This window comes from Populus euphratica, unplaced genomic scaffold (genome assembly GCF_000495115.2).
Source record: "Populus euphratica unplaced genomic scaffold, PopEup_1.0 scaffold131.1, whole genome shotgun sequence".
In the NCBI taxonomy this organism is placed as follows: domain Eukaryota; kingdom Viridiplantae; phylum Streptophyta; class Magnoliopsida; order Malpighiales; family Salicaceae; genus Populus; species Populus euphratica.
In genome coordinates, this window is record NW_011500004.1 from 338,824 (window position 1) to 364,607 (window position 25,784).

The 25,784-nt window shown below is 32.5% G+C and overlaps 2 protein-coding genes across 9 annotated transcripts; one reads left to right on the forward strand and one right to left on the reverse strand.

Moving 5' to 3' along the window:
* The first annotated feature begins 12,549 nt into the window (after positions 1 to 12,549).
* Positions 12,550 to 17,293, forward strand: LOC105141037 (BEL1-like homeodomain protein 1). Of its 5 annotated transcripts, XM_011048118.1 has the most exons (7): positions 12,550 to 12,639; positions 12,747 to 13,593; positions 13,957 to 14,060; positions 14,211 to 15,026; positions 15,450 to 15,823; positions 15,987 to 16,047; positions 16,129 to 17,293. In XM_011048118.1, exons 4-7 carry the CDS (start codon positions 14,250 to 14,252, stop codon positions 16,954 to 16,956), a joined length of 2,040 nt encoding a protein of 679 aa, XP_011046420.1. In that variant the 5' UTR covers positions 12,550 to 12,639; positions 12,747 to 13,593; positions 13,957 to 14,060; positions 14,211 to 14,249; the 3' UTR covers positions 16,957 to 17,293. The 5 variants fall into 5 exon arrangements, with proteins under 5 accessions (XP_011046420.1, XP_011046419.1, XP_011046421.1 ...); XM_011048117.1 differs by having other exon boundaries at positions 12,553 to 13,593; XM_011048119.1 differs by having other exon boundaries at positions 12,553 to 12,868.
* An 819-nt stretch (positions 17,294 to 18,112) lies between these two features.
* On the reverse strand, positions 18,113 to 21,315 carry LOC105141039 (BTB/POZ domain-containing protein At3g05675-like). 4 transcript variants are annotated; one of them, XM_011048122.1, is made up of 3 exons: positions 21,181 to 21,315; positions 20,203 to 20,260; positions 18,113 to 19,724 (listed from the first exon to the last, which is right to left on the reverse strand). In XM_011048122.1, the coding sequence occupies exons 2-3, from the start codon at positions 20,212 to 20,214 to the stop codon at positions 18,426 to 18,428; spliced, it is 1,311 nt and encodes a 436-aa protein (XP_011046424.1). In that variant the 5' UTR covers positions 20,215 to 20,260; positions 21,181 to 21,315; the 3' UTR covers positions 18,113 to 18,425. The 4 variants fall into 4 exon arrangements, with proteins under 4 accessions (XP_011046424.1, XP_011046426.1, XP_011046425.1 ...); XM_011048124.1 differs by having other exon boundaries at positions 21,173 to 21,315; XM_011048123.1 differs by lacking the exon at positions 21,181 to 21,315 and adding an exon at positions 20,836 to 21,164.
* Between the last annotated feature and the right edge of the window lie 4,469 nt (positions 21,316 to 25,784).

The following is a 25,784-nucleotide window of genomic DNA, read 5'->3' on the forward strand; positions in this document are numbered from 1 at the left end:
TTGTTAAAATTTCAACTTCAATTCTTATTTTTTTAACCCTTTTGTATAAGTTTTATATGTTTTTAATTTTATTCTTCAATCTTCATTTACCAAATATTATATTCTTTTATGTGGTTCTCATTCTTTAGATTTTTAATTTTTTTTCCTTTGTTATTTTATAAAAATTTTAGTGGTTTTTAATTTTATTTTTCAATTCAAATTGATAATATTATGATTTTCAATTTGTGTTTCAATTTTATCCTTCAATATTAGGTTTGCTGGATATTAAATTTTATAATTTATTTTTATTTACTTTCTATATAGTTATTTGGTCATATGACCTGAATCACGAGTTTTCTAAGTTAGCTATATTGACTCGGGTTATTTTTTTTATCATTTCTTATCAACTTCATCATTCAGCATTAAGTTGATTGAGAATTAAATTTTATATTTTCTTATTTTTTTACGAGGGTTATCATGATCTTATAACCCGTGTCAAAAGTTTATTATGTAGCTAGGTTGACTCAGGTTTTTCTTATATTTTTTAATGGAATATTCGTTTTCAATTTCTTCATTTAACCTTGGGTTGATTTGTAATTGTATTTTATATTTTTTTTTATAGATTTATCTCGATCTCCTAAACCAAGTTGACTTGACTTTTTTTTTAATTTAATCTTTTTAACATTGGATTGATTGAGAATACGACTTCTTAATTTTTATTTTTTTATTTGTTTTCTATGAGTTTATCAAGATCTTTTGACTCGGGTGATGAGTTAAGCAAATTAACTTGGATTTTTTATCCCATTTTTACTCGGATTGACTTGGATTTTTTATCCCTTTTTTACTTGAATTTTCTTTAATATTAGATTGATTAAAAGTTATACTTTATTATTTATTTCAGTTTATATTTTATAAGGTTGTCTTGGTTTTACTGCTCAGGTCACAAATATGTTTGATTGAATCGAGTGGTTTTATGTGTTCTTCTCTTAATTGATTTTATTTTAAAATTTCATCCTTTAATGTTGTCGTTTTAATATTTTTAAATAAAAATATTATCTTAATTTTTTTAAATCAAATTATATTTTTACCGGTTATTTAAGTTATTTTTAGATTTATCAAGTTGATTATATTATATTACGTCAATCCTCGTATAATTTAATTATTTTCTACTAAAAATTACATTCACAATGTTGGATATTTTTTTTACATCCAATTTTTTTTTGATCCAACCTTAATCAAATTACAAGCAATTATCTGGTAGATAGCTACATGCCACCACTAACCCCAAAACCCATTGGTGTGGATGAAAGATGGTTTACATGAAGAGCTTAAATATTATCTTTGGCTATTTGGCAGTTGGGTTCGTTTGGCAGAATACTTACGATTTAAAAAAGAAGAAAAAAGTGATTTTTTTTTGTTTATTTCTTAAAAAAAAAGGGGCAACATGTCTTTTAACCTATTTTGATGTTTTAGTCTTGTAAGCAATCAACCTCAATTATTTTCTTTCTAAAAAGAAAATGGTCCACGAATGTCCTCTGCCTTATCTTAGTATTCTGAGTTCTGCATAAACTTTTCACTTTTAGTTCCCGCTTGATTTTTAGCTGGAAATTAGTTTTTATAAAAAAATATTTTTTTATAATATTTTTAGATTATTTTAATATGATGGTATTAAAAAAATTTTAAAAAATAAAAAACATATTTTTAAATAAAAAATATTAAAAAAGTATTAAAAAAAAAATAAAAAATAAAAAACATATTTTTAAACAAAAAATATTAAAAAATAATTGCTAATTAATTACATAACAGCAAATAAACTTTTATTGGATTGACCTGCATGTCGCTATTTGGACTGAATGAATCTTAACTTGTTCATTGACTAGTCGAGGATGGAAAAGTGTAGGGTATTGAATTTTTTTTGTGATAACTCGGCGACCAATTAACTGTTAGGGTTACATTACATATATTTGATGTATGCTGATTCTTTCGTGGTTATTATGGCTTTTAGTCATGGTTATATAACTTTAAAATCTTTGATGCTGCTTTAAAAATTGAAATCACAAACCCTTTCATGCGTTATTTTTTCAGCTAAAAGTGGAGGTTTTTTCAAATGGATCCCTAGTTTCTTAACTTGACCTTACCTTTTCGCAACTTTATCAAGATAAAGATCAAAAGTCGCACTGTATTAAAATAACTATTCACACGTGGGAGTTCCGATCATATAGCCACAAGGGCATTCAATCAATTTTTCAAAAAAGATCTTGGTCAATTTGGTTGTATATATTCAATTGAAAAAAACACTGTTCTTGGATGAGGACGCTGGCGCTTCCGCTATCTGCCTCACCAGCTACTGCGGCGAAGAGATCTCTCCTGTATATTGTCAATTCAACTTTCCTTTTATTTTTCCCCTCCTCGAAACAATCAAATTAGCTTGCCTATGGTTGAGGGCGATTCAATGAATTTGACATTTACAAAAAGATTATAAATGACTACCCGACAAGTTAAAGATATTGTAAAATGATCAGAGGTTTTGAAAACGTTTCAGGAAAAAGCAAAGGGAGGGAAGATCATAAGCTAATAGGAGTTCAAGAAACACCATGTTAATAATAATGACACCTTTTTAAAGTAAGAAATTAATACGAGGAACGACGGATGTTAACCCTAACCTCCTTGATGGATACCCATTTATACTAAAATCGGAACCAACATATCTATATCATATACATTTATATATAAAAAACATTTACTCTTTTTTTTTTTATCTAATATAGTATATATATATCTTAGTATTCGTTTGATATACACACGTACACGGCATTATGAGTATACTTTATAATTAATTGGAAACTGCTGAATAAAATGTAAATACTTAAATTTCTTATTTGTTTTGTCATGGGAGTAATATGAATATAATAAATACCCGACCTTCAAGCATTTATTGCAATGGTGCCGTAATATGGTTAAAAATATTTGGACATATATAAGAAACTTACTCTAGATTGATGTATAAACAGATCCTTGGATTAAAAAATAAAAATAAAATGTATATCAAACACATTTATTTGTCTAATATATTATAATATATACAAGTTGGCTGGATTTCTCACTCTCAGATTCTTTACATTCCACGCATTATTAGTAGAAATGGATATACTCTTTCAATCCCTCATCATTGTCCCGTCATTTTGAGGTTTCGGACTTGAAGATCTCAGGGGAAAACTTCAAATTTTAAGGTTAGAAGGTCTCCTTAAAGACTACACACACACACACACACACACATATACACATGCGTCTCGATCTGTTTGCACATGGTTCTTATAGTATAGATGGGATCATGAATAGGTAATGGCAGCCCAAAGTGTTTGTACTGTGTGCTGAGAGTCTACGGACATAACCCAAGTGCTGGTTGCATCTTGAGACCGCGGTACTCTTCATGGCGACAAAAAGAGGATCACGCATCAAAATAAATAAATAAAAAAGACATTAGTCACGCGGTAGAGCAAAGAAGCAGCCACCCTTTTGGCAGGTAGCAAGACTTGGATCCAGCTTGAAAGCAACAAGCTTAATTAGTAGGGCCAGTTATCTTCACCAATAATAATTAATTTGCTTTTATTTTCTTCTCTTTCTATGTGAGAAATTGGCGTTTAAGAGTTCTGGTTACAGAAGCTATGCATACCCACCGAATGATGGGCATGCAAATTCGAGGCATAATTATTGAAACATCATGAACTCATTTTGATTTTCGATAACTCAGGAGACTCGTAAATTGATAAAACACACACACACACACACAGCATGCCTGCGAGCAGAAAACACCTAGCTAGGTGAGAGAGAAGAAACAAGCTTGAGATTCAAACACAAGTATACATGCACATACAGAAAAACAAACATAAGCAGCCATTGTTGATTAATGAGTCGGCCTATGGAAACTATTAGTAACGCATTTCTTCCTCTTCTTTTTAACGAACACACACATATATGGATACATTAATAGGACCAAATATTCTAGTTTCTAACTTAATTTTCAGGAAAGAAAGAAAAGAAAAGATCAATCAAGTGCATTGTAACAAGTTTTGATATCCGTCTGGTGGTATGTTTATTACCAAGAATTTGGTTATGGCCCCCTTAATGAGATAGTTTACCAAACTAACAGTGAAGCTTGAGAAGAAGGGTCCCATATATCAACTCCATTATTTCGTAGTAGTTCATAAATTATTGATGATGATGATGATATTGACTGGGGTGGGTTGTTTTTGGTTTTGGTTATTCGGTACACATTAAAGAATTAATATGTATATATTTCCACATTCCGATTTTCACCTTCGTAATGTTTTATGCTCCCACGTGACACAAGCAAGAATCGTTTTCAATATCTAAACCTTTTCAGATGCTTGTTTTCTTGCATGCGTATTATTTAATTATATATTTAATATTTCTATTTATAAATTGATTCAATACATAACAATTTAAAAACTTATTTAACACACATAAACAATAAAATCTCATAAAATATTAATATTAAAATTATCATATGAGACATGATAATCTCTTTATACTTATAAATATAAAAAAGATCTTTTAAAAGGCATGAGACTCCAGTTTTTTATTTTTAAAAAAATTAACAACAATGAGACTCCGGTTTTTTATTTTTAAAAAAATTAACAACAAGGTTTAGAAATTATAAATATATCTTAAACTATCTAGGTAAGGCTTCGTAACCTTTTTATTTCTCAATAACTTTTATATATATATAATCATTGATTTGGTGTTACTTGAGCAAAGGAGAAGAAAATTATTTATTTGTTGTACATTTTAATTAATTATTATTCATAAACTAAATAACTTGTTACACAAATATATAGGAAACATATATGTAGTAAGTAAATACATAATAATTATTTAAATAATTTTAAAATATAATAATCTTTGAAAAGTATTTAAGAATATTATAGTTATTTATTTATTTTTATATAAATCTCGTGCTTAACACACAAATAAGAAGGCTATTATTATGAGTTTTGACCATTCTCTGCATTGTCAATTCCTCATATAGCATAATAAACATAGCAACCGGTTGTGTATTATTACTAACACCATTATATATCATTATTTGATATATATCATCACAAGATAATTAGTAATGATTTTCAAATAATATTATTTTTAATAAAGTCAAGTATTGAAAAATAATTTACTTTTAAAAATAATATTAAATGTTTTCAAATAAACATTTTTTGAATGAAAAATACAAAATTAAACTCCTAAGATTAACCATTTTCTTGCAAGATAAATAAGAAATTTGAGAACAAGACAACCAGCGACAAAAAGCGCACCGTGTCATCTATATATATATATATATATATATATATTAAAAAGAGAGATTGCATTGCAGCATAGGCCGCCTGCTAACTTACAATATTTTTAAATAAAAATTGAGAGAGAGAGAGAGAGAGAGAGAGTTCATTGAGTATATCGATGGTGGCACAGAAGGGAGGGGATAGGTTTGATGTGATATGCACCACTTGCATTTTTTTAAAAATGGATGGGGACACGATAATATCAGTACGGTCATACGTCATAGGTTAAAGCATCAACGTATCACTTGCAACCACAGTATAGTGAGCTATATTTAGAGCGGTAAAAAATTGATTAGAGGGACTTCATATTTTTCTTATTTCAATCTTATTATTTTCATTTTTTTAATTTATATGTGATTAATGGAAAAAATCTCGAGTCGGCATGTTTTTCTCATCATCTAATTCTTGAAATTAATCATTAACTCGTGAATTTCATGATATATATATATATATATATTTAGATATAACAAAAAAATCGACTTGAATTAAGAATTTAGAGAATTAACAATTAAAAAAATCAAATATATGTTTGTAGATATCATAAAATAGGTTTTATCAGAACAGAGATTGATTCGATCTAAAGTCACCATCACTCATGGTTACTTTTACTCTTCGATTCCAGGATCGAAACTTCCCTGGCATACATTTTCTTAATCAAAATCATTAACATAGCAATGCCATGCTATAGCAGAGCTATAACATGATCTGTGCTAAGTCCTCCATCAATGTGTCTTGTAAATTAAATTTGCCAATTGATAATATTGTAAATTGATGTACTTGAAAAGGACTTTGGAAGGTCACAAGTCTGGTTGCATCCATAATTCCAGCTCTAAAAAGTTAGTCAATGGGCCACTACCAAAACATTAATAAAAAAAAAATTCATCATTATTTTTTTTGATGAAAATTAAAATGAAATATTTTCATTATTAATTTTTGACAGAGATATCAACAAATATAAAAAATATAAAAACAAAATCACTAATTTTTTTTTGACAATTTAACATGTAAGTAATATTATCAGCTTTATCTTATTCAATTTTTTTTTTAAAGTAAAAATTTATAAAAAGAAACTCATTAATTTGAATAAACTAATCAAATTAATATAAAACATATTTAACTTAATATTAACTTCAAATTATGAAAACCATGTATTGACATGTAGTTTCCATTCAATATATTTTGAAACTTGCCTCCAAAACAATAGAATTTTCATCGATAATTTAAGCGTCGATGTTATTGTTCTCACAACCTCAATATTTGTAAACTTGGAATTGCATTCATTAAGTGAAATTATTTTTAAAAAAAATTATTAAACATGTTGTTGTAAAAATAAAACAAACTTATATTGAAAGATTGTCCTTTCAATAATAAAATTATTGCACACTCGACACAATAACACAGTTCACATCATAATAATAAAATAAATATTTTATTTTCATTCAATAATAAATTAACATAATTGTCATTACATTGAAGTGAAGTAAATTTCATCCATAAATATTACATTATAATTTATGGCATTATACATTTCATGTTGTGCAAATTAATTAGAATTGTCTTCTTCTTTGTTAATTTACCTGTCCTCATCTCCATCGCAATCTTCTACGTTGATTTCATCTCTATCATTTTCATTGACTTGTGTATGTTTTCTGGATCTCAAAATATCATTTAACTCCTCAACATCAATATTAACAAAAATATTTTTAGCGATGTAAAAATTTAAATTTTCTTCTAAATCATTGGACATAGTAACTCGATATGAATTAACTAACTCACTAATATGAAAGACATTATTTCCTATAGTTAATTCATTGTTGCCATCCTAAATAATCTCGACACGACCCCTAAGTTTAGTTTTCATTACAAATAACCAATCAACACTTGAACGATTATTTTCAAAAGAAATAGTGTATATGTAATAAACTTCCTAGTGTTTTTTGGCGAAAACAAAGACATTGTCGACAATTGATTGAAAACCAAATACAATGTTATCATACTATGACACTACATCATATAATTTTTCACCTGAAAAGAGCAATGGTGCAACATCCATTTCAAACCTACCCACAACAAAGAAGTCCTTTCTATTCTTTCTGAATTTGACCTATATTCCAACCCATATTATTAAGTTCAAGTGTTTGTCAAGTTAAATTATGTGTTGAATAAAGTCGGTTATGACAGAATTATCGAATGGACAAGAAGCATTTTAACAAAAGAAAACAAAATGAAAGAGAGCTTCTATGTTATTAAGTCCATGATGAAACCCCTCGGTCTTGAATATCAGAAAATTAACATGCATCCAAGCTTTTGCATGTGGTACTACCTTGAAAATAAAGAGTTGAGTACAAAACATGTTGGCATTCTCGTTATAAACCCATAACTAGTAGGGAAAGAACTCTTGTTACACACAGAAAACTTAGATACTTCAATATCCGATGATGAAAGTCAATAAAGTTTTTTTTTTTTGTCATTGTTTGTTAGTGTGAATGCCTTCTTATTTTTCGTATATATGGACATGCTAGTTTTTCATGCGTGCTTCAATCAGAAACCATTTCTTAAGTTGGGAAATTATTGATATTGATAGCCCACATCAAAGCTACCTTTATCGAAAAATTCTATTTCCTCGATACATCATAACTTAAAGCTTTAGATGACAACAATTACTTCAACACATCAATTAATGGTCAAAGAAAAAAATCTATATTCCAACCCATATTATTAAGTTCAGATATGATTAAAGATAAAAACATGAAATCCAGCCTCATACACATCCTTAGTGGCAAGTTGTAAACTGTAAGTATTAACGACCAACAAAAATAAAAAGCAACAAATAACCTGAATGAATTGAATCTGTTTGTACATAATCAAAGATAAACGTTTCTTGTCTCCACTAAAAATTGAGGATGCATGTTATTAAATTGTTTCCAAGCTTCATCATCAGAAGGATGCACCATCACTCTATCCACCACATTATGTGATTGATGTCATGTCATGTGTACAATAATCTTTAGTGACCTTAATAACTTCTATAGTCTAAGTATGATTGAGAAGTATCTAAGTTTTTTGTGTGTAACAAGAGTTTTTTCCCTGCTAGTTATGAGTTTATAACGAGAATACCAACATGTTTTGTACTCAGTCAACTCTTTATTTTCAAGGTGGTACCACATGCAAAAGCTTGGATGCATGTTAATTTTCTAGTATTCAAGACTGAGGGGTTTCATCATAGACTTAATAACATAGAAGTTCTCTTTCAGTCTATTTTCTTTTGTTAAAATGCTTTTTGTCCATTTAACAATTCTGTCATAACTGACTTTATTCAACACATAATTTAACTTGATGGTGAACACCTATGCAACAATCGATAATTTATACAACTATTCTATAATAGTTCGTTATAATTTTTTAAAAGATCAAAAAACCAAGTCATGACTACATTAAGTTCTTTATCTATGATTTGACATTAACCAACATGACCTTGATTCATTTTCATTGTATTCATAACTATATTCCTATAATGATTACTATTGTTATCTGAAACTCCATACATGTTACTAGAACTAGAAGTTGACCCAACTATATTTTTTACCATGATATTGCGAGGAACATATGATTCTCCATATCCATACCATATTGTGAGGAACATATGATTCTCCATATCCATACCAACACATGTATTTCTTCATATACACTTGTCGTAAAAAATGCATTGTTATAACATCTGGATTGAGAAACTTTTTATTTTTACACCTCTTGCATAAACATCTAATAACCTCTTCATTAATATTTCTCGTATTAGATTGTGTATAATTAATAAAGCCTTGAATTTATTACTACAATTCTTCCTCCGCAAACTTTAAGGTGAATCTTTTTACATCCATGAACAATCATTCATTACTTATGTCATACCTATATAAAGATAACATGTATTAATTAACTGTGTTAACTAAATAAATTTATAAAAATATTGATTTAACTCAAACTTATTCAATCATTTTAATAGTTTTCTTAATTCATTATCAATTATCTATATAAATTAAAATTTCTATACATTTACCAAAAATTTCAACTTGACAATAAAAGTGAAAAATAAAATGAACTCGTTAAATAAGCTATGTCAAAAATTCAACATAAGTTTCATCAATTTACAAACAGATATAATTTTAGAAAATCTAAAACAAACCCTAACATGTACAAATCATAAATCCATACAACAAATTTGTATGAGAAAAAAATATAAAACAAGTAAAAATCCAAATAAAATACACATGCTATAAAAATATACAAAAAACTTAATAATTTAAAATTCAGTTTAAATAAAAAGGGGTAGATTTACTTACTTAAAATAAAAAATCCTTAATAAAATTCAAATAAGAGCACGAATGTTAATAAATTAAGTGTTTTGATGGCTAAATTTGTTATGAAAGGTTGAATTTTGTTGAGATTGGAGAGGGGATGCATAAAGAAGAAGAGAAATAGGGGAGGGGGAGAGGAGAGTCAATTACTAAGTCATAAATTAAATATTAATGATGACATTACCGATGAAATAATTTCATCAATAATTCTATTGGTCATTCTGTTGGTAAAAATATTATGTCACTGTACGATTTGTTTTTTTTTTAAAAAAAAATTTCATTGTAATACCATCCGTAATTCCCTCAATCACTGTATGATTTGTTTTTTTTTTTTTTTAAATTCCATTGTAATACCATCCGTAATTCCCTCAATATATACCAATGAAATTTTTTCATTGGCATATTTACGTACTTTACCATCTAGTTAATTCTGTCGATAATGTTGTCTGTAAAAGTTACATGTCATCGTATTGTTTTTTTTTCATTCTTTATTTTCCCACTGCAATTCCCTTGATATATACCAACATAATTTATATGTCGGTGTTTATCGATAGATGTGAAGATGGAAAATTCTGATGGTAAAGGTCATCACAATATATCAACAGAAGATCATGTCGGTGTTTCTATTTGTATTTGTTAATTTTTTGATAGTGCTCGAAAGAGAATGCAACATTACTTGTTTCTTTAGCCTAACATATCATTTTACTTGAACTTCATTAACATAAGATCAATAGTTTATTTCAATATAACATAGTTTATTCCTTTTGAAATTTTCCATGTCTTTAGAATGCATATAAATAAATAGTGAGGTTCTTAGTTAATGAATATATGGTGTTTTAATCCAATGATATCATAGTATTTTAAAATCCAAAATTTGTATTAAAATCCATTAATTTCTTGTATAGGCGAGCAACTGCTGGCTTGAGGATCATAATAAACAAAACACTGACATTATATTCTTTTTAATGCCAATGAAATATTTTTTAGGCAATTTTGTTAGTAATTTCTAATAATAACATGATAGAATGCCTAGACAAACAAATTTTCAATGTCGGTATTTTATCAACTATTCCATTGATATTAAAAAATACTGATAGAATTTTCACTATATACTGACTAAATTTTTCATAGAAAATTTTAATTGGAAAAATTCACTGTAATTTATCAACAAAATTATTTTTATTAGTATTTTTTTATATTTATCAATTTTCTAATAATGATTTTATAATTTAATAATAGTGTGATGAAACAAACTAACATCCAAAAATATAAATAAAGTTGAACTATCAAATGACCAGGTGAACAATCTATATATATTTTAATAATTAAAAAACTCAGTGGACAATTATTGGCACATTACTTGGAGTTGATAATTTATTGTACAATGAAGTGACTTAATTTGGAGGGTGCCTCCAAGGAAATTTTGTCAAGAAACTTATTTCCTTTCCTACAATGTCAATCCTCACTTTGAATTATTTGGCTTTCAAATTGAAGAGATCTCCTAATTATGATGAATACTCTCGCATGGGACATATATAGTAATTACCTTCGAGGAAGTAAATATTAATTATCATTTGTATAGTAATTACCTTGCAGCATCAATAGACGTTGGAGGGACCTGATCTTCCATGGTAGTTGCCACCCTTATATCTCTGGTTATTCAAGGTGTACCTGACTGCCCAAACAGGTACTTCAGATAGGTGAGATTAGAAAACACTCTTTCATATTGCAGCAGCTTTTTTCTTTCCACTGGAAGTGAGTTAGGCCTGAGAAACTAAATTGTAAAGTTCGTACAAAGTTTTCTTTAGAGAATCCTAGGATGACTTCGAAATTGAATACAATCACACAAGTCCCCTTTCACGTTATAATAAACCCTATAATGTATACATTAATTGCCCTGCAACACACATTGTTTACCTGATGAACATCATGAACGAGTCTTGTTTGTTTGTACGCTAGTCCTGTATATTGACTTCACAAAACTCATATTCTTGTGTTATCACTGTTTCTGATGGTGATGGAACTGTTCTCTGATCTAAGATATCAGACTTAGATTCAAGAGATAAAGATCGCTGTTGAGAATTGATGAACTGGTCCTGCACTGAAGACCCTTTCTTCTTTATTTATTATAGTCATTATCTTGTTAAAAAAAAACTAGCTACACAGCTAGCTATCGACCCCTTGCTTTGTATTTTCCAATACCGGGGTAGCTTGGAGGCCCCCTCCCAAGAGGTGTTGCTCGAAGAAGAATAATGGGAAAAATAGTGAAGACAGAAAAGGGTATGGAGAAAATACAAGAAAATTCATCCATAATTAAGAGACATGTAATTAATTTGTTCTTAATAATTAGATAGCAGGTTGGATGCTTTACCCACCCAGAAGAAGGAAAAAGAAAAGCAGTGAGATCCTATGGGTAGACAGGGCCCCTGTATTTTGGCTACCTCGATGCAAATGCATGCATTTGAATTGTTCCACTATTGAATTTCTCATATTTTGATGTTTATACACACACACACACACACACACACACACAGATATATATATATATATATATATATAAATACGAGTTTTTGATATACACATATTCCTTACACAGAGACGGTGGTTTAAGATTTTAGATAACTGAGTATATATATAAGCTTTTTTGAACATTAAAGTAGGTGCTGTGGTGGTTGGTTCTATGTTCCTTGGTGATTTAAATGCTTTATCTTCAAACTCTGTCATCCAACCACAAAAAATATACCCAAGAAATGAAAAATAAATAAATAAATAAAGAAAACAAACAAACAAAAACGTGAAGAGGACAAGGAGATATTTTTATTATTGAATTCATCAACAGGGACCCCTCCCCTCCACCATCCACATACAGTTCTCGTCATCATCTCTTTATATTTTTCGTTTACTAAGCTTTTGGGTCTTTGAAGGGAGACGTTTTTCTCATTTTTCAGCTGATTGTGTGTATCTTTCGACACCCTCCGATCAAATCTTAATTTTTATTGTTTTTCTTTCCACTCTTTTTATACACAACACACACACCTTCCTCTTCTTCTCTTTCTCACAGACCCGCGCTCTAAATAAGAAGAAAAAGGTTCCTTGTGGCTCATCAAAGATGCCCAAGGCATCAAATGATATGAAAAGGGAAGGTCAAATCACAGAAGTTCCCTTGTTTTGATCTATTCGCAGGTACCTCACTCAAAAGCCATAAAAGAGAAAGAGAAGGAGAGGGTATGTCTCTGCAAGCATACTATGAGAAAGATATATATGGAGTCCTCAAGTGCAGCAGAACTGATCATAGATAACAACCTCTAATGATATAGAAGATATACTTACACACCACAGTACCCCCACCACCAATCAAGAAAGAACACAATCAATATATATGTACTAGCACATGAATTAACTAGTCAAGTGAATTCCTGTTAGCACAATTTTTAAATTTTTCTTCCTTTGTTTGAATGAAATGGGGGCTCATAAATACTTGTATGTTTGGATAATATGAGTGAATAAAGAAGGGTATCTTTCTCTTAGCCTTTTTAACCCCATCTTTCTCTTTACAACTCCTTTTCCTTCTCAAAGAGGGAGTTGCAGAGATTTGAGTCTGACAAAGGTCTTTCCTCTCAAGTAGTGAAGAGACTGTTAAATAGATAGATCATACAAGAAACAGGCGGCTGTGTGTGCGTGCTCCTTAGTGTTTTTCAAGTATATATCAAACACACACATGTACAAGTGTCTTCCCCTTTCCTTATCTCATGTATTTTAGCCTCAACTGTACACACTTCCCTCTCTCTCTCTCTCTCTCTCTCTCAAAAATCACGGGCTTTAGGTCATTGTAAGTGAAAAATTGTTCTTTCCCCTTGAAGTGCAGATGATCATGAAGCACGTGCACACTCAGATTTCCATCACAACAGGTTCCAATTATATAAAAACTAATACTATAATCAATTCTATCTCTCTCTTTCTCTTTCTCTATCAATCTCTGCACTATCTCTCTCTCTCTCTCTATCCCTATATATATAAACAACACCTCTCCTTAATCCACTCCCTTTCCCTCTTCTTTTCTAGTTCTTTCTTCTTCTTTTTCTGGTATTGTGTTGATATTCAAGCTGTAGAAGATGGAAACGTATAAACATTAACAAACAAGAATTCTTTTAAAATCTTGATTTGATCGTACTATTAAAATCTTGTTCAAATGAATTTGCACAAGAAATTCTTTGATGATCTACACTTCAATATTTTCTGGATTCCTCATGCATCCTCTTCTTGATTCACAGGCTTACAGTAAGAAGAGATCAACGCAGTTTCTATAAAACTCGATCCCATCTGTTTCTAACACTTCGTTTTTGATGGGTTGATCACAAATTCCACTCTCATAAAGGTAACATAAAAAACTCATTGAATTATACATGTATGGGTTGTCTGCATGTTGAAAGATGAGCGGTGGTGTGGATTTATGTCTGTACGTGTCTTTGGATTTGATATTTGGATGTGAAGGCTGATAACTAACGTAGTCTCTTTTCAAGTGTAGATAGAAGACTGAACATAGTTTTTCGAGAAAACCAATCCGATGGCGACATACTTTCAAGGGAATCCTGAAATCCAAGCAGCTGCTGCATCAGCGGAAGGTCTTCAAACTCTTGTACTTATGAACCCTACTTATGTCCAATACTCCGAAACCCCTCCACCACCACATCCATCCAACAACCTTGTATTCCTTAACGCCGCTGCTTCTGCTGCTGCCAACAGCCTCTCTCCTCCACCGCACCTCTCGGGCCACGCGCCATCGAACACCCAACAATTCGTTGGTATCCCTTTGGACCCTAACTCCCATGAGGCTTCTGCTTTGCATGGACTTATTCCCCGTGTCCATTACAATTTTTATAATCCAATTGACTCTACATCGACTGCGCGTGAAACACCACGCGCCCAACAAGGCCTGTCTTTGAGCCTCTCCTCACAACAGCAAGGCGGTTTTGGATCACAGGCTCAAGCTTTGTCTGGTGAAGATATAAGGGTGTCTGGTGGGTTGGTGTCAGCAGGTTCGGGTGTGACAAATGGGGTACCGGCTATGCAAGGGGTGTTGTTGAGCTCAAAGTACTTGAAGGCCACTGAAGAGCTACTTGATGAGGTTGTTAATGTGAATAGTAATGGAATCAAGAGTGAATTGTCAAAGAAGAGTAACGGGATTAGTAGTAATAATAGCAATAAGTTGATTGGAGAGTCATCAACCGGAGAAGGGTCTGGTGAAGGAGAAGCAAGTGGGAAGCGCGGACCGGAGCTTTCCACTGCAGAGAGGCAGGAAATTCAGATGAAGAAGGCTAAGCTTATTAGCATGCTCGATGAGGTACGCACTTGCAGTTTATATGTTCAACTATGCTTTGTTTTCAATTTTTGTACTGATCATTTGTGTCGGTGAGGTTTAGTTAAGCTCGTTTAAAGAAACTCAGGATAGTTTCTTGGAACGTTCTTGTTTGTATTGCAAAAAATATTGGCTGAGATCACACGGGACTGAGTTAGGTCTCTATCACTGTAAGAAACCCATCTCAGGAAATCGTGTCCGAATTTCAGTCTGGTGTTGTATTCAACTCATAATGTTTTCAAGTCTCTCATCTTTTTGAACCCTTGCTATATGCTCTTAAAATTTAGAACTTCAATTTTCACAAGATAGGAACAGAGGGAGTCTCGAGGATTTCAATTCAATATGTACTCTGTTGTCACAGCAGATAAATGGGATATTTTGATTTATTTTTGTTTTTATCATCTGCAGGTGGAGCAGAGGTACAGGCAGTATCATCACCAGATGCAGATAGTGATTTCCTCGTTTGAGCAAGCAGCAGGAATTGGTTCAGCAAAGACATACACAGCCCTTGCATTGAAAACAATCTCCAAGCAGTTTAGGTGCTTGAAAGATGCAATAACAGGTCAAATTAAAGCTGCAAACAAAAGCCTAGGTGAAGAAGATTGCTTAGGAGGAAAGATTGAAGGTTCAAGGCTCAAATTTGTCGATCATCACCTTCGACAACAGCGTGCACTTCAGCAGTTGGGAATGATCCAGCACAATGCTTGGAGACCCCAGAGAGGATTGCCTGAAAGATCAGTTTCAGTTCTCCGTGCTTGGCTCTTCGAACACTTTCTCCACCCGTAAGCACCCTCAGAATTCTAAGAATTACATTTTTTTTTTTTTGCCCTTTCCTATTGATGACTATTTTCATGTAGATAATCATAGTTGTTTGTCACGATCCCACAAAAATCCCTGGGTTTTAGTTTTTGTTCATATCTGATTTGTGAACCTTTCATGTTTCAGCTATCCCAAGGATTCAGACAAACACATGCTCGCAAAACAAACAGGGCTCACGAGGAGCCAGGTATGAACCAACTCCTGCATTTCTCAGCATTCATATCGCAGTTGAGGAAATTCTTATATTTATGTGTTTGTTATTATGCAGGTGTCTAATTGGTTCATAAATGCTCGAGTTCGACTTTGGAAGCCAATGGTAGAAGAAATGTACATGGAGGAAATTAAGGAACAAGAACAGAATGGATCAGACGACAAAACAAGCAAGAGCGAACACAATGAAGATGCTGCTTCAAGGTCAGTTCTGCAAGAGAAAGGTTCAGTTAACGGAAATCAAACTAGAAGCTTCAAGTCCTTGGACAATTCACCGGATGCTCCTTCTGCAATCTCAATACCCACATCTTCAACATCTCCTGTTGGAGGAAATCTCCGAAACCAGTCTGGATTTTCCTTTATGGGGTCATCAGAATTAGACGGGATCACACAAGGGAGCCCAAAGAAACCAAGAAGCCATGATTTGATACAATCCCCAACTAGTGTGCCATCCATTAACATGGATATCAAGCCTGGTGAGGCAAACAATGAGCAGGTTTCTATGAAATTTGGCGATGAGAGGCAGAGTAGGGATGGCTACTCATTCATGGGAGGCCAAACCAACTTCATTGGAGGCTTTGGGCAATACCCAATAGGGGAAATTGGGAGGTTTGATGGAGAGCAGTTCACGCCAAGGTTTTCTGGCAATGGTGTCTCTCTCACTCTTGGGCTACCCCATTGTGAAAACCTCTCCTTATCAGGTACTCATCAAACTTTTCTTCCTAACCAAAACATTCAACTGGGAAGAAGAGTAGAGATCGGCGAACCAAATGAGTATGGAGCCCTTAACACATCGACGCCTCACTCTTCAACTGCATACGAAAGCATTGACATTCAGAACCGAAAGAGGTATATAGCACAACTGTTGCCAGACTTTGTGGCCTGATACATTAGGACAAAGAGGCCGAGGCTTCAGAATCTCTTTTCACTGTTCCATGTATTGCTAAGGAACAAGGAAGATGCATGGTAGTGTAAAGAAAGAAGAAAATTTACTTAGTATAGGTCTATACTTGGCATAGAACCATTGAGTTCTAAGACAGCTTAGGATTTAGTATATGGTTGAGGATTGTATATTATTTTTGTAAGTTCTGAAGATGGATAGATGGATTGGTGTCATAACAGTTAGTTATTGGGGTATACCAACGTAGTATATTGATTGTGAGAAATCATGATGTCATCGTGTATTTCATCAAATAAAGAGAAGCATGTATGAAGTGTGACACACTCAATTGATTGCAAGCTACACGCAAGAAACGAAGATAAAAGAATGGGAGACTGCAGACATCAGCAACGATAATTTTTTTTTTCTTCAAATCAAGATCCAGAAACGATACATTGGAAGAAAACCTCCTTTATATCCACACAGTGCTACAAGGGGAGAGCTTAGTGAAGCATAGACATTACAAGTCCCATTCAAACAACATTTTCAAATAAAAGTCACCAATAGTTACAAATGTATAGTTTTCTGATGCATGAATGCTGGGAAATTAGATGACTAGATGAGGAACCCAGAAAGGTCCTCTGCTCAAGAAAAGTCTGAAGAAAGACTAGGTAGGGTAGAAAAATAAAGTCAAAAGGTGCAATACCGAATGCAAAAATAACCAATCCAAACAGTCCAGAATCATTGCTCAATAGAAGAAGAGAAGTGAAGAAACTATTGCTTAATGGATATAAATAACGTAAAGTGCAAATTTGTCCATGTTTGTTTCTTTGTTTTGAAGGAGTGCCTCTTTGGCCAGGATACTGATATCCTTAAGACCTTAACCTCTGCCTACAATTGACCACCATGGATAAGGTTTTCTCGTATCATGTATCATGTTCTTTTGATAGTTCCTTGCCCTGTACAACGGAGGGAATAGGCGAATAGCATTATATTACAAAGTATTTATTATGTTAAGATGAAGTACAAAACATTTATTAAGCTTACTGCCCTTTCACCAAGGCATTCCCTGCGGACTTCCATTTCCCTCTCCTTAGAGTAGAAAATAAAATTGATTAAGCATCAGGACTTTAACTAGAAAATAATCTAGTAAACAAATAAATAAACAAATGAAAATTGGCATGAGCAAATTGGACAATAAGATAGCACAAGCCCAGAAGATTTATCGAGTCTGATTACGCTAGACATTCACAATTATGGATTTACAATCAAACAGAAGCCTAAACATTACTTCATTAAAACCTTAGAATGCAATCACTTTCGGACAAGAAGCTAAAAGTTTGTGCACCCCGTTTAGGAACCTCTTGTCCACAACACTTTCTAAACCAAGCCCTGATCTTCGCAAAGGATACGAAAATGATTTATGATCAAGCACGATGTAAGTATTCTTACCAAAAAGATGAAAAAACAGATGGTCAAAGTGTGCTATTGGCCATACCGTGGTTGCCCAATATGTCTGCTAATCTTCTCTTCGCAACCTTGGACCTGTAACACCACACCTCAAATGCCTCAGTAAAGTCTGGATAGTGAATATGTTCATTCCCTAACCATTCTGTCAAAATCTCTGCCTGGTCTTCTGATGGCAGTGTAAGAACCATAGAAACAAATGTGGATTCTAAGGACTGCCATAGCTCACCATCAATCTTAAGTTCTGGAGCATCTTTGGCATTAGTCGTGGCAGAATCAATTAATGGTTTGGTAACCCTCACAAATGGAAGCCAAACCTTGACCATGTGAAACCGTTTTGCAGTAGGCAGAATAACGTTACCATATCCTATTGCTTCTAAAACCTTTGCTGCCACCTCTATAACCTTCGACTTTGTCTCAATAATCTCAGCTACCGAACTAGCTTGCTCAACAACCAGAACTATCTTATCTGATGCGCCTACCCAACTATTGACAAATTCCTTCATGATTTCCAACTTATTTAGTATCTGACAAGCCCATGATAAATCTGATAGATATGATTGAAAAGATTGCATTTTCCCTTTCTCATTGGCTGATTCCACAGGCTCACATAACAGAGCTTCTAGCATATTGTTAAATCTGGTGAACAGTCCCTTCACACATTCTTTTACTTCAAATTTGACCTCTTGATCAGCTGTTAGCAGAGGGGCATCATCATCTTCAGTCAGCATGTATTCGAGCTGCTCTTGTGCAGTAGTTTTAAGATCATTCATGGGTGAAGGAGGTGATGATGTGGCAAATTTAATAGCTGACAGAAAAATTCTCAATACGGCTGATGGATTGACTGGTTGGACACGGGCAAGAATAGGTTGTGCTTTCGGTCCCATGCCTGGTATGATTTTTAGGATCTCATCCTCCTCAGCTTCTTCCCATGGCATTGCTTCCAAGTAGTTCACACAAGCATTAACAATTTGTGGGCACCCAAGTTCCACAGCCACACGCAGAATGCCAAGGGCATTCTTCACACCATGCCATATGTCTTCCATTGAACCATCTATAACAACATAGAGAAGTCGTAGAAAATTGACATGGTGATCAAAGTCTGATTCTTCACAGTAAACTTCAACACAGTTCCGTGAGTCAAGAATCTGGCATGTAGGCCAGTTCTCAGAAAGGCGGTCACCAAAATATTTGCTCTTTTCTATCAAGATAAACGAATGGCAATACAACCAATCATCTCGGCCTTCATGTGTTCGGAGTCGGACAACAACATCACTGGTTGAACGATCACCAATCCTACTTGGCTCCTTCATGTAAGAAATAATGCATCAAGAAAAACCATAAGCAGAGTTGGGTGCATTGTGCAACTAAGAAAAATCTGCAATAGTTAAGGGAACAAGAATTCTCAAACATGGTGATACTTGCAAGGGAAATCCTGTATAGCCGTAATAGAAACAAATCATTTAAAATCATTCAGCAAGATTACATGCAGCATTGAACTATGGCAAGACGAACACACAGAAACCACATAATATTAGCATGGTTCACTCAGATTGTCGGCACACAACCTCTCAAAAGAAAATCACATAGCATTGAACTTCGCCTCTTATGTACTCTCAAAACTCAATGATCATGCAAAGTGAAAGATCCTCTCCCAGCAAAGGAAGGAATAAGAATTATCAGTTCTTTTTTTCTCATCAAGAATAAACAGCTAAACGGAATCAAGAATTGACATGCATGTTGAAATGAAGAAAATCACTACGACGGACAAGTGAGAAAACTTACTGGAGATTCCATCAAAGCAATCAGCACTTATAAGTATTTTTTTTGCCCATTATGGCTCCTGCAAACGAATGAGAATCTAAATGAGAAAAAAATGCAAGTGCATAGTTATAAGAACATAGGAATATTGAAAGCAATAATTAGAAATACAAAACTAATCAAACGCTATTAAGAGTTATATGTACTGAGTTAGCTGTCACTTTTAAGATCACATGCTTAATTGATCCAAACTACCAGATTAGAACCCGAGTAACTCGAAGTAATTGCAGATTGAAATGGTCTAAAACTTGATTAGTTGAACTCTACGAACATTTTCAACCAAGTTACACACACCAATCCTTTTCAATAATAGAAGAATTGTATCAACTAACAATTTAAAACCCAAATAACAGAAATAAGAACGGCTTGGCGGTCTAAAGCTTAAATTGATCCAAGATCATTCAAACTTGACACAAAAACATGAAAGGATCATCTTTACAAGAACAGGTTTCACAAATTTAGTTCCATAGCTACTCATTTTTCATCCAAAGGGATTAAAGATTAAAAAAGCCACAAAATTATACAAAATCAGGCCATAATGAAACAGCCCCATATGTGAAATAGGCATGCAATTTGACCGTCAACTTTGAAACCCACAATTTAATTCATTTTCTCTAGCCACCCACTTCACCAAGTTGACATCATCTATAAGCAACCTCTTGAGGTAAAGCAACAACAGGAATGAAGAAAGAAAACGCAAGAGTTGCACAATCTCCTCTAGATAATGGAGATTTTACAAAAAGAAGTGAAATTCTTGATTCTTGTACACGAAAGAAATAAAAGCTAAATTTTTGTGGGAGTGGAAATGCAAAAGAGAAGCAGCGAAAGCAAAGGTAAAAGGAAATTTAAACAGAAGATAGTGAAGTAGCAGATAGATGGGCAGATATAATTAAACGGAATTAGAAAGAAAAGTCAAAATAAATAAATGGAAAACCTCGCAACCTTTTATTTCCTTTTCTTTTGATTTCGCATTCAAAGATAAACTGGGAAAGCCCTCCCTTCCTCTGCTCTGTCTGTCGAGAACACATTGGTTCCTCTTTTTTTTTTTTTTCTTTTTTTTTTTTAAATGTTTTCCTTTTTTCGTTGCAAGTAAGTCAGCCTTTCTTTAAAGTTAGGTCTAAATTTCTATGGGCCGATTTGAAAGAGCCTATCTGGCTAATAATGGATGAGGTATTAGCCCGACCTAGCAAGCTCAGCTAGTCTCTCTTTCTTCTCTTTCATTGTGGCAAGCAGCCGCAGGTCCTCACATATTTGCTTTGCCCTAATAGCTGCATAGAATAGAAACTGTAGGGAGTTTCGATGGCTTTTAATTCAAGTTTTCCAGCAAATGCTTTCGAAAAAACAACCTCAAGCAACAAACTTCTTCCAGGAGAAATAAAATGATAATCTTAAAAATCCCCAACACTCTTGCTCACCACGAACATAGGTTACAACTTAAATATGCTAAGGCTGTAAATTCTTGAAGGATAATATTGCTATTTGCATAGTTGAGTCGGGATACTAATTAAAGACAAGAATGATAGTTATCAGGGGTGTTTACGGTCCAGTTATTTTTTTTTGTAGATTTAATCAAATCGGTTCGGTTTGGTTCAATTTAAGCTTTTTTAAATAGAAACTAAATCGAACCAAGTGGCTTTTTAAATTTTTAATCGGTTTATTCAATTTTTTCTATCAATTTGGTTTTTTCATTTAATTTTTTTTTTGGTTTAATTGATTGGTCAATTTTTTTTAACACCTAATAGTCAATGCAATTATCCAACCAAGATTAAACATGTTATATGAGACCCATTAAGTGTATGTGAGTTAAAAAGCCCAGGAATCCCTTTAATGATACTTATACAAGTGAGGTATATATAGAGAGACTAGTCTCATTCAATAAAAACTTAAAAATATGATATTTTATTATCATTATCATCATCATCCACTAGATAGGATTAACAAGCATTTAACCAAGGCAAAATGATGGCATACAAAGATTAATGTGCTTGTGTGCAGGCTTTTTATAAAATAATTTCAACCTTTCATTGACCAAGTTTATGACAGACACATTCCATTACTATAACCTATATGTTAATTAGTTGCATTTAAATGGTTGGACCATAATATATATTTTTAAGAATTTTTGCAAACAATTTGGTGTAGTCCTTTTTCCCTTAGGCTCTTTAGATATTGTTACATACTAATTAGAAGTTCTAAGAGAAAGTAGAAGATTGTTTGATTCTACACCTTTTTATTCAAGAAAAAGAGTCATGTTTGAAAGATAATTATATATCAAACCAACGATATGAAATAATGGAGAAGGGAATGATTTCTGGTTAAGTATATAGGATTTGTACCTTTAAGAGAACTGGTTAAGTATATAGGATTTGTACCTTTATATGGAATGGTGTGTATGATGAATCTTTTTTTTTTTAAATACAAATCAATTGTTGAATCACAATAGCATAATAAAGAAAAAACTACTAGGAGATGGTTAGGAAAAGAGGTGTTATGTATAGGATCTACCTTTTAGTTCGAGAATGGATGCTAAACTATAATCTTATGGGTATGATACTTAAATTTTATTGTTGTTTTAGTTTTATTTGTATTTGGTACTAAAAATGGTATTGGTTTGTAGAAGACATTAAAAATATTGACCTTTCTAAACTAGCTAGTCTTGCTAGAGAAGGTGATCTGTTTAGCTCTTAAAAAAAGTAATAAGTACAAGGAAAGTAGTATGAGTCATTCTTATATAAGATATTTCTACTTTCTTAAAGAGTGTGGGTTTATACAATCAATGATTTTTATCTATCACTGATTCATATTTAACCACCTCTAGAGGTGTCCACTCTTAAATAGGTGAATCTAAAGAGAATAATGAGTTTAGATAATGCTAATATGAAACTTGCTAAAAGAAAAAACATAGAGCCTTTTAGTGCTTTTACCCTTACTGAAGGTCATCGACTAAAGAACATTTTTGTTCCTTAACCCACCTATTCTTATATTGTATCCTTAACACCACTAAAGGTTTCAATACTAGCATTATCTAAGTAGATGGTTAAATATGGTTCGGCCTTTTTTTTAGCAATTATCCCACTATATATGATAAAGATGAGAATTGGTCTTCTTAACTATGTAAGTATCTCACTCGGTTCATGAAAGATATGGATTCCTAGGTCAATAACTCTTTTATTGGTAAAAAATGTAAGGCCATGCAACTAACTTTGAACATAAATTACTTTGCCTCAAGTTTATCATCAGTATTTTATTTATTTTTTGATCAATTTTTCTTGTATACCTTTAAAATTTAAAATTAAATCCTTTAAAAATAGGAGACATGGAAACAAAAATAACTAATACTACCTAGGTTTATCATAAAACTTGAACTAAATTAGTTAGTCATATATAGAAGATAAAGCTTTTTTATATAAGAGGGAATAAAAAAAAAGTTGAAAAGGGTAAAGAACACATTCATTCATGCCTATAAGTAAAAATATGTCTTTGTTTTTACTGAGCAAATAGATGTCTAAGCTTGCCAAAATATAGATTGAGTCTTTAAGTGAGGAACTGAGAAAAGAGGAGATGAAATAAGCATTGTCATAACCCAATTTTGACCTTATTTTTTTTTTTTATTATTATTTTATTTTTAAAAAAATGATGAAAAACAAGTAAAAATAAAATAAATGAAGAGTGAATTAAAATTTGGGTTAAGGGTAACACGATTGGAAGTTTACAAGTTTAATTAAACTCTTGACTAGTTTAATTAATTAAATCAAGTGCTTAATTGAAAAATTGATTTAATTAAAATTTAGATTATTTTAACTAATGAAATCAAAATTTTAATTGAAGAATTAATGAGTTTGAGGATTAATTAAAGTTTGATTTAATTAATTAAATAAATTCAGGGACTTAATTGAAAGTAATCCAATGGTAAAATTAAAAATTTATTTGATTAAGGGACCCAATTAATACATTTCAAAACACTAGGGACCAAACTACAATCTATCATTTTTCATGTCAAATGATGTCATTTTGGGTCATACTATTCATCATATGTTAGCTAAAGATGAGAGGGAGAAACACAAGCACAAGAACATCGAATAAAGAAGAAACCCAGGTAGTGAGAACCAGAGAAAACTGAGAGGCAGAGCACGAACTGAAATAGAGGAGGTCAGGAACCAGAGAAGAAAATAAAGAGGGATTGGGCTAAAAATCAGAGGAAGAAATAGAACCAGGAAGGGGATTTTGACAAACAGGCAAAGAATAGAGGACAGGTGGAAGACGAAGAGCACATGGTGAAAAAAAAAAACACAGAGCAAAAACACAACACAAAAACAGAGACCCAAATTCGAACTCCAGCACTGTCCTCTGTTCTTCATCAAACGGACAGAGGGGACGAGCAGGAAGATTGGACCAAAAAACCAGAGGACAGAAATGAAAAGGAAGACCAGGGAAAGCAAAAAAAGAAAGAAGAAGAGGCAAGAACACCGAGAACAGAACACATGGAGAACAGAGAAAACGAGAAAAGCACAACACCGAGAACATAACACGTGGAGAACAGAGAAAACGAGAAAAGCACAAGGAAGAACGAACGGATAGACAGAAGCAGAAAGGAGACGAACGAATAGGAGGAGGAAGGAGAAAACAGACAAAGATTATACAAGGCGTGAACAAACAGAAACAAACCAAAAAAATAAAAAAGAGAAGAGAACATCCAGCCACCACACCTTCGTCATTGTCTTCGTTCCTACACATCCAGGTAAGCTTCTCGCTCCCTTTCATTTTTAGTTCCATGAGTATAGTGAGAACTGAGAAGTTAATTTTAATTACCTTCCCACTATGCACGGCATGCGTGAATAATTCACGCATGCGTGCCTCAGCCAGCTAGGTCACTGGCTTGGGCGAGTGACCCGGGCCGGGCTGGCTGGGTCCAGCCCAACCCAGTCCAGAAATAAAATAAAAAAATAAAATAACAAGTAGAAAAAATAAAAAATATAAAAAATATATATGCATGAATAAAAATAATGTAAATTTATTGGTTTATTCACTGACGCCAGAGTCAGAAATAAAAATACTGGTTTAAATTTATATTATTTTTATTTGTTGTATTTTATTTTATTTAGCTATAAAAAAGAAAAATAAAAAATATGTGCATGTGTAAAAGTAAACTTATTTTTATTTATTTATTCATTGGCGCTAGAGTCAGGAATAAAAAAAATATTGATCTAAATTTGTTTTATAGCTACATAATATTTACCAATGCTAGAGTTGGAAGTATCCGTAGTTGAATATTCATTGGCGCCAGAGTGAGGAATATTATAAACAAATTATCATAGCATAAACTAAGAAACATTTAGCAATTTAAGACAAAATCATCAATGCAGTCTGCCTCAGGCAGAATGTTTAAGGGGTGATAATATATTTTCTTTTACATAACTAGTCCCGTACCATAGAATCTTTGTTGACCAGTTAGAGTTCCTAGTGACCATAATACTAGGTGGCGACTCCTTGAACAAGACTTTTTTCCTTAAAAGAATAATATGTCAAATATCTGTTCTTTTTCTAAT